Source organism: Diadema setosum, chromosome 18 (genome assembly GCF_964275005.1).
Source record: "Diadema setosum chromosome 18, eeDiaSeto1, whole genome shotgun sequence".
Taxonomy (NCBI): domain Eukaryota; kingdom Metazoa; phylum Echinodermata; class Echinoidea; order Diadematoida; family Diadematidae; genus Diadema; species Diadema setosum.
Window position 1 is genome coordinate 19712093 of NC_092702.1, and position 15926 is coordinate 19728018.

The 15926-nt window shown below is 38.4% G+C and overlaps 1 protein-coding gene across 1 annotated transcript; it reads right to left on the bottom strand.

Annotated features, from left to right (window-relative positions):
• Nucleotides 1–3917: 3917 nt before the first annotated feature.
• Nucleotides 3918–11148, bottom strand: LOC140241382 (pancreatic lipase-related protein 2-like). The gene is made up of 5 exons (XM_072321112.1): nt 11097–11148; nt 6878–7161; nt 5459–5687; nt 4699–4850; nt 3918–4223 (listed from the first exon to the last, which is right to left on the bottom strand). Exons 1-5 carry the CDS (start codon nt 11146–11148, stop codon nt 3918–3920), a joined length of 1023 nt encoding a protein of 340 aa, XP_072177213.1.
• Between the last annotated feature and the right edge of the window lie 4778 nt (nt 11149–15926).

Genomic DNA, 15926 nt, shown 5'->3' on the forward strand with positions numbered 1-15926 from the left:
GTGAGAAACTTGATATGATAATGTAATTTCCATGGTCATAGGTCCTCGTTATAATGAGGTTCCCTTAAATCACAATTTTATTAACCCTTTGTTTGCCTTAAAGGGATGGTGTAGTATTGGTGGAGATTAGAATTTGGCTTTTAACTTTTTTCAAGATACCAGAAACCACTTATGAAATAGTACAGAGGATACCATTCTAAGAGGAATTTAAAGTTGTTGTTGATGTTGTTGTTGTTTTTTTTTTATGAAAATCGGTTTTGGTATGGCTGAGGCACCCAAAAACAAATCGTAATAAAAGGTGGGTCCCATCTTTTATTAGGACTGATCTTTTTTGGATATCTCAGCCATTTCAAAAACAATTTTCATCAAGTAAATGCTGAATTCCTCTTAAAATTACATGCTCTCTCATATTTCATAAAAGGTTTCTCATTATCTCACCAAAAATGTTAGAAATATGACGTTAGGTCTCAAGCAAATCTGTACAATCCCTTTAAGTGTTGATTAGCACAGAAAACTTCCTAACATTGTATACAGCTGTCCAAAGTCCCTTGCACAGTAAGGGTTCATGATCTTGTTTGTCATTTATGTGTTTTTGTTCATGTTGCTCACTGCACTTTACAAGAAGGGGAACAAAAGACATGTCAAGTAACAGACTTGCATTTGTACTTGAACTTGCCTTATTACTAGCTCTGGCAGGTATGTGTACTTTCTATCGCAATGTATTATGCATATGAACTGCAGAGAGTTTAGAATTTCATATAGGGTTTATTTATTTCACAATGAGCTGCGATAACAAATCAGTTTGTTAAAGTTTACTCAATTTAATCTATTGTACTCTTCGACTTCCATGTCAACCATAAGGTTTACTATTCCGTCCTTGTGCCTTGTTTTACTTGACATGTTTTGTACTTCCCGGCTTGTGCTAATTGATTTTTTATTTTTTTTTTTAATTCTTCTATTGCAGGAGTGCCTTACAATATTACATGTCCACTTCATTCAGTGTTTGGAACGGAACTTGGTAGTATTTAGTATGTGTCTATATGTTTTTGTTTACATAAAACCCATAGACACTTGTCAATATAACTATTTGCATAAAAGCCACTAGCAAGGTATCCTTAATCTATGTACATTTTGACAGAGAATATAACAGTTCCACATGTGCTCATACCTGTGATGGTCACTTTGATTGTTCTTTATAATGGCGATTAATAATAGATGTTATGTGCAAGATTGCTAGGGTTAGGATAAGGGTCTTGCCTTCCTTTGAATGTACAGTCTTGTGATCAAACACTGTATTAAAAAATATATATATGTAGTGAATGGATTAGTCTTCTTTTTTTTTTCTGATTCCTTTCTTTTGCTGAGTGCTATATTTCTCTATGTATGTCTGTGATGTGTTTGTCTGTGTGTGTGTGTGTGTGTGTATGTGTGTGTGTGTGTGTGTGTGCATATGTTTTGTATGTGTGTGCATGCTCATGTTTTTGCAATTGCTTCAAATATACATATTGGGGAAGGGGGGGAGGGGAACATTCATTTGTTAGTGGAACAATAAAATGATAATGTATTGAGGGAATGATTTCCGACCAGAAATCCATTTCTGGCATGGCAATAAGTTTTGAACAGAATCATAAAAGCACATCCAAATAAGAAAAAGAAATCATCTAGCCTCGCGCACTGCATAATTACCATTTCACATATGCAATCCACTTGCGCATGCCTCGGCCTGTGGTAATGACAGATGCAGTGAAGGTATGCTTTGAATAAATTGGCAACATTTTTCTGAAGATTTCAGTTCTTGGTTTTGTATCAACTTCCTCCCAGTTAAAATTGTCACTAATTCTATTCAACTGTCTTTAACATAATGAAAGATATGAAGTGAAATTGAAGGGGTCGGTGCAATATAGTGCTAACCCACACTTTTGTCAAAATTGAGTTACATGCATTTTCGTAATCCTTAGCCTTCACTCTAACCTCCGTGAAAATATCATATTTGAATTCAACCAATGAGATGGTAAAAAATGCATGCATTCATGTTTTATTAATGTACAATGTATTGACTTTCCAAACATTCAAGAGTGATTATCTTAAAATGACTATTGTGTGGGTTAGCACTTTATTGCACCGACCCCTTCAATTCTTCGGTATCAATTAATCTATAACAAGATGATTTTTGCTGCAATATTCTTCCTATGAATTCATAGGTTCTGGGCATTTTTCTTTTAACGGATATGGTGCAATTAAGCACAAGGTCAGAAAAAAAAAACACACAGTGGAAGCAAGAACATTGTCTATCTTTGCATTCTTGGGGAAGTTACTACTAGTGTTAATATCCTTTTTTTTTTTTTTTTTTTTTTTTTTTTTTTTTTTTTTTTTGCTTTGTATACACCATGACTGTTTTATGTAATCAGTATAAAGGACACGTCTGAGTCTGTCTCGGAAAACGCGAGGTTACAATGTAGTTCAAATGGGCATGCCGAAAAGTGGTCGTCTTTCCAGAAAATTAAGATATTGAACTTTCTGCATATAACTTTATATCGTGGTGTTCATGGTTCATCCAAACACTGAACGTAGTTTATTTGTGCGCACTCACACACACATGGACACACGCACGCATTGAATACTTGCAGCAGTCAGACGACAGTTTATCAACATAATTACCAACCTTTTAATGCATTTCGAGTTCCAAATTTCATCTTCCCACATGTAGCCTATAGATATTGCATTGATGTTGCGTGTATTCGATGGAAAAAAAAGCCCAAAACAAACAAAGACACAGACACACACACACAAAAGAAAACTATAATGTTATTGCAGTAGGCCTACACAACGAATGTGCCGGTTTTGATAAGCTTTGGCTATGATCAAACGTCTCAAATGCAGTTCTACGACCACTGAACACTTGAAACTCCATTTTCTGCTGAAAATTTTTCTGTATCTATGTCAATGTGCGACCAAATATTCAGTCTGATCGGCGGCAGGTACCCTGGCACCCGTTGTGGGAACCATGTGGAATCATTTTCGTCAAAAGAAAGAAAGAAAGAAAAAAAAAACTTCGTTAAAATAGAAATAAACAAGCAAACCTATACCGCGACAAACTAAACACTACAAAACTAACACTAAAAACTACAAACAAACAAAACAAAAACCATATAAAACACTGATAATGACATTCTACTTAAACGAAAATGCTGTGCGACTCAAATCCATCTCTGCCCTACTTTGGCAAAAGAGAAAATGTCACTTTTGTCACTTGCTTCCTTTTGCCAAAGTAGGGCAGATCTGCTAAGAGTGCATCCAGTCGTACGAGAACAATGATCACACAAAACTATAGTTGCCTCTTATGACAAAAATGAAAATTCTTCGTCTTACGCTGTGAATATACCAAACACCTATACCTTAAAGGGCCTATCTCACTGGAGGATACGTCGCAGCGACTGCCGCTACTCGTGCGACTCGGAAAGACCAAAATGGCTTGCGCTCTCACCGAAAAGGCGACTCCACGGAAACATCAGAGAAGTCGCGGAGATGTCTCCGCGATATCTCCGAGACGTCTTCTCAGTCGTGGAGACATCTCCGCGACGTCTCCGGTAAGATGCCAATGAGTCTCCGCAAGGTCGCGGAGACGTCTCGAAGACCTCGCGAAGTAGTCTTCGCGACTTAGCCGCGACTAAGTAGACGTCGCTGAGACGTCTCCGAGACCAGCTGGAGACTGGAAAACTTGAGTCTCTGAAAAAAAAAAAATGAACACGTTCGATTCCCCCGGCCACGACTCCCCGGGGACTCAATTAGGTTCCATGAGACGCCGCGGAGACGTTGCGGAGACGTCTCTGCGACTCGGGACACTCGAGTCGCTACCTGGTTGCCTACCAGTCTCCTACCCAGTGAAATAGCCTCTGATCTGTATAGAAGGAAACAGTTTAGCTCTGGATACAGTACGGGGCGGAGTCAGTCGTTTCCAAGTAAAATTTTCCACTAACTGCCGTGTTCTTGTCGGCATGGTAACCCATAATGGCACACCCCTGAGGCCCGCAGTCCTCACACTGCTCGGATTGGAACCGCCTCCAGCTGTCGCACGGCACTGCGGTGAACTCGCAGGTCTGAGATCGAATGCTCTGTGTGTAGAGACGTAGCGCCCTCAGGTGACTGCATCCAGACCGAGGCTCGAAGTCCGTGCAGCCTGGCTGTCGCCGACCGCCGTTTGGATAGAAATCTTGATGTCCGAGCTGTAAAACATGAAATTAAACACAACGAGTTTCTATATTGTATTTCTATTAATTCATATCCCCCGTAGTTTATCAGTATATTTTCTACATCATTGGCTGGTTATCAAAGTAAGCTCATTTAGTTTGTCTCGACAATATTTTGAACGATGCAAAGCAGTCGCCCTATAGCTATAGTGTATCCTGAGATGAAATGTTCAACGTCAATAGAAATTATATCTTACCCTGTATATAGTTTGGACTGGATAACGGACAAATGCAGGGAGATTCTTCGTTTGCTGAAGCAGATCTGTTCACCAATATCTTAATCTATAATATAGTAGGCTATACTTGTGTAGGGCTAAAAACCTGTCCGATACTTTCAGACATGGCAACATCTCAACGTTTATGCGTGCACATTGATGGATACCACATATTGACAAACAGCTTTTCGGAAATAGATAATGGAATAGGTCAACAGAAGAAGAAGAAATCCCACCTCTAACATTTGCCCCAGTCCAGTAATATCATTTCCGTCCGTGTGCAGGACGTCAACGAAGAGGGCATCTGTTTTATCCAGACGGCATTGCGGGCCGTTGTATCGAAAGTCAAATCCCTCATCTCGGTAGTAGGGACCAGCTGGGTCAAGTCCTTCAGTATAGATGGGAAATCATAATTATGACGTCACTCATTTTAGATCTCACAAGTTTCGTGTACATTAAAGTCCTAGTAGCAATACTATTATAGCACGCTAATAACATAGACCCTAAGTCATAAGTTGTAGTCGCATGCTAGTATCTAGTATGATAAGCATTATAACACGCAGTAGTTGTTGTAGTGATAGCATGCATATTGTTATCATTATTATTATCATTATGAGGATTATGATTATTGCTGTCGTTATTATCATCACCTCCATCACTGCTATCTTTAGCGTCAAGAGTAGGTCCACAACTTTCCAGACACAATATAAAAACAGTGCTCGCAGCTTGTTAGGTTACGTAACATTTACCCTCGCGATTCATTGGCAAATGACCTTTTTCTCGAATAAGATTTTATTGAAGTTCACTTGCGATAATTAAGTAGAATTTACCTAAAACATTTGTTTACAATGTAAGTGAAGGTTATACTATAATGTATTATGGTTGCACACTCGTCCAGAATCAGAATTATCGAGGTGGCGCTGTTCCGCAGACGGGACGATAATATTAACTGACTCTAAAAGTAAATTGAAAAGTCAAGTAACCCGTATGCAGTACCCGTGATCCGCTGAATGCCCGGCTGAAATTCACCGGCATATCCCATGACGTGTGCCCCGAGACTCATCCCCACCAGATGAAGGTGTTTGTAGTACATTCCGGCCTCGAGGTTGAGAAAGCGAGCCATTAAGGCGATCTCACGGCCCACCACTCGAGTGTTCTGATGACATTTGCTGTATAGACCGAGGGCGCCCTCGCTCCAGTCGACGAGAATCACGTTCAAGTCATCCTGAAACCAAAAGCATTAGTTGTAGGCCTATAAGAAAGTTAGAAATTCGGGGGAAGAGGTTCATTTTCCCCTTTCTAATTGTTTTTACAATAGAAAAGCATAGTTTTTTGTGGACAAAGTATGGATAGTAACAATCGTGTTGGAAAGAAGTGAAGTAGGGAAAGGACAGGATTTAGGCGTCGCCTGGAAGAGGTCTAGTATGTCTATTCACCTAAGTGATCGAAGAACAACCTTGCAGAGGCCAAATGCATTGCACTTAGTGCGAAAAATTATTATCGAATTCATGACCCCTCTTTCACAGAAAGTACCAGTTTAGAATAATTCTTATGCTTGCTTCCCCAAGAATGTTTCATACTTTTACTAAATTCTCACTGTAATTCAGCAATTATTCTCACGATTTTTTTTTCTTCCGTTTGTCAGGGAGACGACCCTTCTATGAACTCACACACCTTACGCGCAAAATAATGTCAGTACCTATATTATGTCATCATGAATGATGTAAAATTTATAGTTGCGAGTAAATTAAAACAAACGACATGTAAACTGCGAAATTCCAAATTAAGGACCTTTATCATTAAACTTTGATTCTAACCACATTCTAAGTTTTTAGGAGACGAAATTCTCATTGACGGAAGAGCCAAGAGTCCATGCATTCCTGGAAACATGATCCAGTATAACTAAACCAAAGATATTTTTCTCACTACTCATCATGTCATAAGCTCTTTGGACTAATAATAATAATAATAATAATAATAAGGTCTTATTTACCCAGGGTAGCCTCTTCAGTGTTGCCACTGCTCTACCAGAGGGCCCTGCTATTATTATTACCCTAGCGTTGCCAGGTACCCATTTATACACCTGGGTCGAGAGGGACACGGTGGGTAAAAACATCTGGTCCAAGGACGTAAGCACTGGGCGGGATTCGAACTCGGGTCCTCCGATCGGGAGTCGGGAGTCTTATCCACTATGCCACAGCACCCCCACATGGACTAAACACATTGTTGATTATACCCAATTTGTCCTTCAGTAATCGAATTATGATGATATGTATGATATGAGTGAATTAATATTCACTTCTTTGTAGAGTTTAAGCACTATGGTCTACGGTTTAATAAATGTCGCCTTCCACTCTTCCTGTCCTCACTCGGAGTTGGGAAGGGGGGGGGGGAGTGAAGGAATATTGCACTCACAGCCTCTAGGAACGCGTCTTTCTGGTCTTGCTCAAGTTCCCTGAAGGCGTTAGCCGTATACCCGTGCACGGACATCTTGGTCAGTCGTCGAGGGTCGTAGTACGACGCCCTCAGCGATGAGACGTCGTGGCGACTCAGCTCCTGTGGGTGTTGTTTGTTGGCCCTCGTGTAGAGGAAGAATCGGGTATTGATGGCTTCCGGCGAGCGCGGCGGAAAGCCGACAGCGTGACAGGACTCGTCATTGAAGCAGCCCACGTCGTCGTAACACACCTCGTCGGCACCAACTGCTTGATCAAAGGAAAGAGAGAAGACGAAATCAAACAGAAAATCAATTGTCCTCTCCCCCTTTCCCCGTTACACACACACACACACACACACACACACACACACACACACACACACACACACACACACACGCAAGATTCAAGATTCAAGATTCAAGATAATTTATTGTCATGTATAAAATATACACAAAATTTGTTTTCGCACATACATAAAGATAAAGGTGCATAAATGAAGAATATAAATAATGAAAGTAACTTAAAGGGTGTGTACAGTTCTGGTCGAGGTGAAGATTTAGCTTTTAACGTTTTGTGAGATATTCAGAAACCACTCTATGAGATGTCGAAGAGCATGCGGTTCTAATGGGTATCAAAAGTTTATTCGATGAAAATCGGTTTTGAAATGGCTGAGACATCCAAAAACAAGGTGAAACAAAGAGATACTAATAAAGTTGGGGCATGTCGCCTTTTATTATTAGCACTTTTTTGGATATCTCAGCCATTTGAAAACCAATTTTCATCAAATAAATGTTGAATCCTTCTCAAAATTACATGCGCTTTCATATTTCATAAGAGGCTTTTCATTATCTCACTTAAGAATGTTCAAAACATGAATCCCTACCTCAACCAGTACTGTACAGTTCCTTTAACATGAGTTTTATACCATACATACATAAAATACATATATTTAATACAAAAAATTTTAAAATATTGCATTGAAATTACAATGAAGAGGGAAGAGAAAGGCTAGGACAGGAGAAGAATACATAAGCGTATATAGAGTATGCATTCTTTTTTTCTTTTTCCTTCGCCCCATCGCCCCACCCAGGCACTTCCATATGCCGGAGCACTCCTCCAGTTGAGACTTTGACACATGTTCTACACACCACCACTACCCCCGGCCCCCCCCCCCCCCCCCCACTCTCACCGAGTACACCTTCACACACACACCCACACACACGCACACACACATACCCCACACCCGCGAGTTACACCCCTATACACTTACACGTACACACACACATACACCAAAACTATCACCTGATCAACGTGAAAGAGCGCTCCAGCACACAAAAAGCCTGGGCAAGGGTAGGAGACAGTAAATTATCTCAAAGAGAATTTGCTGCGCGACAAAGGCTATAAAAAGACAGAGACATTCGTACAACATACTAAAATATGACAGGCAGTGTGACATATTACAAATGCTCAATAATGTTAAGACAGAGACATTCGTACAACATACTAAAATATAGCAGGCAGTGTGACATATTACAAATGCTCAATAGTGTTATCATATTTGTATTTTGTTTAAAAGTTCTCTTAATTCTTTTTTCTTCTTTCCTATTCTGCATAATATGTTCCAGTAACAAATACAATATGTAATAAATTAAAAATATTTCATCACAAAATCTAAAACATTAAATTCAGTCATAGGTCATAGGGTTGGCAAGACATGCAGCTCAAAACTTCCCAGGGGCCCGTTGCATAAAACTCCAACCGGATTTTTTTCCGGTTGAAATCACAAAATTCCGGTTGGAAGCTGCCAACCAGAGTTTTTATGCAACGGATTTTACATTCTTAGGTTAGCAACCTTAAAAAAATCAGGTTGGGCAAATCCCAACCTGAATTTTTTAAGGTTGCTAAAAAAGTTTTATGCAACGGGACCCAGGTCTACTGTTATCTCATCCACAATTACACTGCTGCTGTTTATTTAATTGTGTACAATTACTTTACAATGAGTCAGAAATATGTAGCAATTCAACATAACTAACGAACAATACAATTATCATCAAGTGCACACATACTGGACTTTCATACCACAAATACATTGCACAAAGGGTAGTTAAGCTCAACACATACAGTACATGTAGGTCGGTCAAACCCTGCTTGGGCTGAGTCATCTGGCACTTGTCTTAAGATACGACTCATGAATCATGAATCATTAAAACAGTTCACATATTTTAAACATATAGCATGTACTGTAAATAAACAAAGAACATAACCTCATCTATTAAATCTGCTATTGAAAGCTTTACATGCTGCGATTAGAAATGACCGTCTGAACCTCTCCGTCTTTACTTTTGGAAGTCTAATTCTACCTGATCTGTTTACAGTCACCTCATCATGAAGCGGATGTGATTCATCTTTCATTACAATATCAAGTCTAGACAAAAGAGCAGATTGTACAATGTCCTCTAAATGTTGCACAAGCATTCCTATAATTTTACTGGCTTGTGATACAACCCTTTCCAGTTTAGACTTATTTTTCTCTGTTAAACTACTAAACCATGCTACTGAAGAGAAGCACATGACAGACTGTATTACACTTTGATAGAACAAAACAAGTGTTTGACTCTTCACATTAAATGACCTGAGTTTTCTAAGGAAATACAATCGCTGGTTTCCTTTTGACTGAATTTTCTTAGTATTTGCATCCCACCTTAGTTTATCATCTATAATTGTTCCAATGTATTTGTACTCTGACACCTGTTCTATGGCATCTCCCCCAATGGAAATCCTCTCATGATTGTCTTTACCAGTTTTACCAAAATCGAAAATCATCTCATTAGTTTTCCTAGTGTTTAAAATCAGTGATGTTTGTTTACACCATTCCACAAACTTGTCAACACTTCTCCTATAAACTGTTTCTTCATTGTTACGTATCAATCCTACAATACATGTGTCATCTGGGTATTTCACAGTATGACAAGATTGACTTACTGGGCTATCACTAGTTAAGAGAGTGAACAAAATGGGTGAGAGCACACATCCTTGTGGTGCCCCAACATTCAGTGTTCTATTATCGGAAACTACCTCCCCTAGGCGTACTCTTTGCGACCTGTCGGTCATGAAATCTCCTATCCACAAAGACAAATATGGGTTAACCTTCATAACATTGTGTAACTTTTCAGTTAACAACTGTGGTACAATGGTATTGAAAGCTGAAGAAAAAAAAAAAGAAAAATCAGAAGAAAAATCGAAAGCTGAAAAAAAAATCAACATACAATACTCTACAATACTCTAACATATGACACACACACATACAGACACATTTCTTAAAATCATATTTTATTCGAATTCCGTTTGATGTCACCATCGTTTTCACGATGAAACGAATACAAACATTCACCTTGATTAACGTGATCAGAGTGAAAAACTTCTGCTTAATCATACAAAATTGACAAAAATGAAAGGACAGCATGACATGAAAGTCTGCAGTAAACTAAAATCTCATAAAGCATACTTGAATTGATCAAACGAATCCCATCGAAGACTCGATTTTCAGAAACACACAAATTACGAATAACTAACGAATCTCAGAATCAGGAACCTTATTTCATTTTCGGCTTAACGAACCTTCAGAATAACAAACCTTATTTCATTTCCGATTTACCGAACGTTCGGAATAACTAACCTTATTTCATTGTCGTATTAACGAACTTTCGGATTAACGAATCTTCGGAATAACGAATTGTAACCAATGATAAATGATAAGACATCAGTTACTGTATTTGAACTGGCAAAAATAATACAAGAAACAAGATAAACACAAGATTCTATAATATTGGTTATACAAAGGTCTGGTATAGCTATCATGCGGCACGATACATTTTATTGTACTCGACGGATCAATGTTTGGCAGATATAACGGCTTAGAAGTTTGCAATTGTTTTCACAATATAGTTTTGATAATCATCAAAACAGCTGGTAGGATATCATCGTATAAGCAGAATCCGCGCCTATAAAATTTTACTGAAATGGAACCTATTTGGTACATTTTCTTTTTATATGCTTGAAGTAGTTCATAGTATGGACACAAGCAATACGACATAATTTCCGAATGATGGTGTTGGAAACCAGTAGAATGAAAGTTTATACATTTTTGCATGTTTCTTTCAACAAAAATTAACATGTCTTTATCGAATATAGTCCATTACCTTGCGCCAGACAGTGTGTGAAAAGGAACGCGATCACCAGAATGACAGTCATGTTTCAGAGACAGAAAATTGGGAAATGGCGCCCGCGGGGATGGATGTCAGTTGGCGTTTGACAACAAAATGATATCAACACTCAGTAATCTTCATATTAATAGTCGTGAGAAGGAAACTGGTGACGGTCCCGCTTACGTGTTTTTGTTTGTGTGTCTGTGTGTTTGCTTGCGCGTCATTGTTTGTGTTTGGTATATAAAACCCCAACCAGGACACGAAGGAACCAGTGTAATCTTCTGAACTCGGCCAACGCATTTTAAAGGCGGGGCGTCTATGGAGCTTATAACACGGACAGGTTATAGGGGTGGCTATCATAGTAACTGATCACTAGGAATCAGTGGGAATGCTGGAGGATGATTGTTCTAATCCTTGTGGGATTCATTTAAGAGTACATTATATATCTATTGTTGTGTGAAAATTCTTTGCTTCAGAATGGTCTCATATTCAAGTAATGTGCAGTTTAATGTTTCCAGGTTAGCGTGCCTGGTCAGTGACGGGGCATTAATCTGCACATTACTTGAATGTGAGACCGTTCTGAAGCAAATAATTTTCACACAACAGTAGATATATAATGTACTCTTATATGAATCCCACAAGGATTGGAACAATCATCCCTCAGCATTCCCTCTGATTCCCACTGATCGGTTACTAGCCATCCTCTTTAACTCCTTCGCCATCAGTGACATAATGTCTTTGTTGATTTGTAGCATGCATTGGCCCAAAATCACGAAGGTGGTACAAACGAAACCATGGTTTAAACCACGGACAAAAACCATGGAGCGCCTAGTGTCGCATGGAATAATTCCTTACGAAATCAGTCATTTCATCGATGAAATTATTTATTTTGTAACGAAATGACAACATTTTTTAGCTAAATGAACATTTCGTCCACGAAATGATAATTTCGTTAACGAAACGGTCATTTTGTTGACGAAATGACCAATTTCGTAAAGAAATATTCCATACGACACTTGGCGCTCCATGCATCGTTTTTGTCCATGGTTTAAACCATGGTTTTATTTGTACCACCTTCGTGAATTCGGGCATTGAGTTTAATCTCCATGTAGTATAACGGATATTGTTCTACTTATGTATGCTAATTCATAGACGTCTGCTAAGAATAGAAATTCAGTCGCGCGTAATTAGGATCAGCAAATTTTAATTTCATTATCGTACAATGAAATAAGAATTGACTGGAAAAACAACTTTCAAGGATTATGATCCAAATTATGTGTTAAAACTTAATCATAGTTGATGCAAGTGGGAATATAATACAATCAGTGTAGTTCCTTTATGTAATGAGAGAATGTGGTAGGAAGCAAGTCAGGATAAGTTCTTGACAGAATTTATGAAGTCCTCTGTCCACGATGATAGCACCTTTTCCATAACCATGCTACCCAACATTATGCCACTTGCACAATAATGCAAACTTTATCAACTTTTATCAACACTAATATAGATGGCTTACAGTTCATAATGATCAAATAAGTAATAGTTTATCTGGCTTAGATATGAAACTAAAGGAAAGCAATCAAAGAACTAACCGATTTACATGCGAAAAAAAAAACAACAACAACAAACAAGCAAACAAACAAAACCCTCGCGCCAATGTAATCGGTGATTGGTTTCCTTCTTTTAAAGCCTCGTGTTCACCAGCCTGCGGTACATTTGCATTCTGTTGGCGTTCAAGATTTAGTGAAGACGGAGTTAACGAACTTCGCTTGATCTCCAAAGGTCGTCTTCTGGATCTTGTGATTAAGTCGCCTTGCGAGAGATTTTCAACGCGGCACCGTGCTTTTGTTCATTTAATCTCATCGGTACGACTAGGGAAGTAGAACAATATGGGAAGAGGCGATATATGATTTATAAGCACACTGTGTGAAGTATACCGGTGCTCGATAGTCCGCGATAAAGTGTTGCTGCATATCGATATCATGGTCAGTTTGCTGATGTTTACCATTATCTACTACTATTATCATTACGTTACCTCGTAAGCAATCACAAGGAGATAACAAATGACCCTGCGATCCTCTGCCGGATGGCGTGGCATCGATTCGCTCCCACCACAATAATTATACTGGGGCATAAGACCTATTTATAGCCTGAAGTTGATTTGCCAAGGCCCAGAATCCACATTTGGAGTTACATCTTGTATTGCTATTTTCTTGTTTAGCATTGTCAGTGTCTCACAATAAAGGCAGGGAAAAGACAATTTTGTTTGAACTGTTAATGCTGTTATGGTTATTTCGGTTGTAGAACTGTTATTTCGGTTGTAGAACTGTTAATACGGTTATTTCGGTTGTAGAACTGCTAATACTGCTATGGTTATTTCGGTTGTAGAATTTTCAAAATCCTTGTAACTGCAAACCTTATTTAGGCCTAACCGACTTTTAAAGTTGAAAACACATTTTGAGGAGATTAAAATGCCCTCATCTCTCTCGAGTTACTATTTTTGTGGTGATTTGCTTTCTGATTGTAGCATGTGTTATGAATAATCAATCCGTTGCATTTATTATTACTTTTTTTGTGTGTGTGCAGAAGTAAACATGATAATTGCCATTGTAGTACAGACAACCTGACAATTTCCGCAGCTTAATTCTAAGTCCCAGGAACTGGAAACCATTAAAATACACGCTAACCACTCCCGCTCAAACTTTCTGTATATTTATCTCTTCTATTTTTACTTGCTTTGTTGTTATTGGATTTGTTTGTTTGTTTGTTTTTGGCATACTTTCTTCAATTTACTCAAAGCCCAATAATTTTGTCTTCCCATCAGGGCCGCCACTGAAAACAAGCACTTGATTAATTATTATGGCTCTCTCCTTTATTTTTCTGTTGTCAATACAAGAGACTACTCACATAGATACAGAGAAATATAATCAAGTATTATTTCTAAGGCATATTGTTTAATATTTCGTTAAGCCATATCTAATCGTAACGTAATGTCCCTTGTAATCAGATACGGTGTCCAATGTATGAAATACAGCAAGATACAAAGCAGATGGGTGATTATGTGCTATCAACGATTTTTATCACTTGTCTCCTTCTGTACGAATGTATTTGTAAAATCGCAACTGCTGATTTACGATTTAACAAAATAAAATGTCGGGGGGGGGGGGGGAACGAATAGGATTCTAACCTGCAACTGCTTTTCGGGCAGCGACACTACCACCACAGGCTATACCTGGTTGCCGGCAGTGAATCCACTAGATTGTGAAGTCATTAAATTCTTCAATCATAGATCAGCAGTTGCGATCGTACAAATAAATTTTGTACAGAGGGAGGTAAGGGATAGAATCTTTGTTAGCACCAACAAAATACTATATTATTGAAATATCATACCACGCACGTATAATTTTGTTTATGTTTGGAAAGAGCAGAAAACAATGTAGAACGAAGCCAAACCCGTTATCTCCAAGATAGATTGATTATCCATGACGGTATTTTCAAAACATTTTGGATTTGTTTTCTGGAAGTTTAACACATCGTATAGATAAAAAAATTCATGTTCATTTGTGTGTGTGCGCGTGTGTGTATGTGTGCGTGTGTGTGTTTTAAATTAGATGGATAGAATATAGTGCAATTCGATTGATACACTATAGCGAGTGAATAAGGAGGAGGGCTCAGCAAAAATTAATACCGATGTAACTTTATTCATTTTTAAACAGCACTTATATCATAACTCATAGAGAACATCATTACGTCAGTGTGACAAACTCGTCTTCTGTGAAATTATTACGGCTTTACCAAGTGAAAACCAGACTTGCAAAACGCGGAAACCTGAAAAAAAAAACCCACTCAATAACTTGGCAGTGTTTGGATGGAATGACAGTTGATAGCATTAAAATAATATGTTGAAAATACATGTCTCAGCTAGCACACATTGCGAAGATAAAATATACAGTTTATGATATTCTATGTACAAACAATTCTTCGATAAAAATCTAAAATCAATTTGCCTTGCATTTTGTACACTGTTAAGATAATGCAATATAGTTTCACAGGCATGCAACCTACAATGTCTGTAAATCAAATGTGCCTATTTATTGCTGGATATTTCTGTTCATTGTTATTCTCATTTTGGCAGGGAAAGGAAAAAACAAGGGAAAACTGGCAATTTGTGAGTATCAGCTTTGTTTGAAGAGTATACAGATCCATGCACATTTACACAAACACAAAAACACATAATGACAATATACAAAAATTCATCTTTCATGCTTTACGTGAGCCTTGGATACCCATAGAATACACAAGTAGTGTTTGAAAATGCTCTGACTTTTCGATTTTGTGATATAGTCTTGTTAGCATACGCTTATTCATTTCCCGGGTTCAGCTATTCTTCCAGCCCCCCCCCCCCCCTCTCCATCTGTTTGTTCGTTTGTCTGACTGTCCGTCTTTCTGTCTGCCTGTCTGTCTGTCTCTCGTTCACTTTTTGGATATTTTCATTGTAATTGATGTCAAATCAAGTCTGTAGGGTGAATTTGGGATCCAGTGTCCCTGCTGGAAAGAACACAGCGTTTAATAGTGTGTTCACAATGTGTTCACATAGTCGACTATGTGTAAAAGCTCGAATTTAACAGTGTAAAGATGATTTCACACTGTGGTGTGGTTTTTCATAGAGACTTCACATAGTAATGTTCTAGTTCACACTGTGAATTGACGATTCACAAAGTGAATTGATGATCCACATGAACTGACGTATGATGAACTGATGTGTTCACATAGTTAAAACGCTGAAATGTAACAGTGTGTTCACACTGTGTTTCACATTGTGTTTCA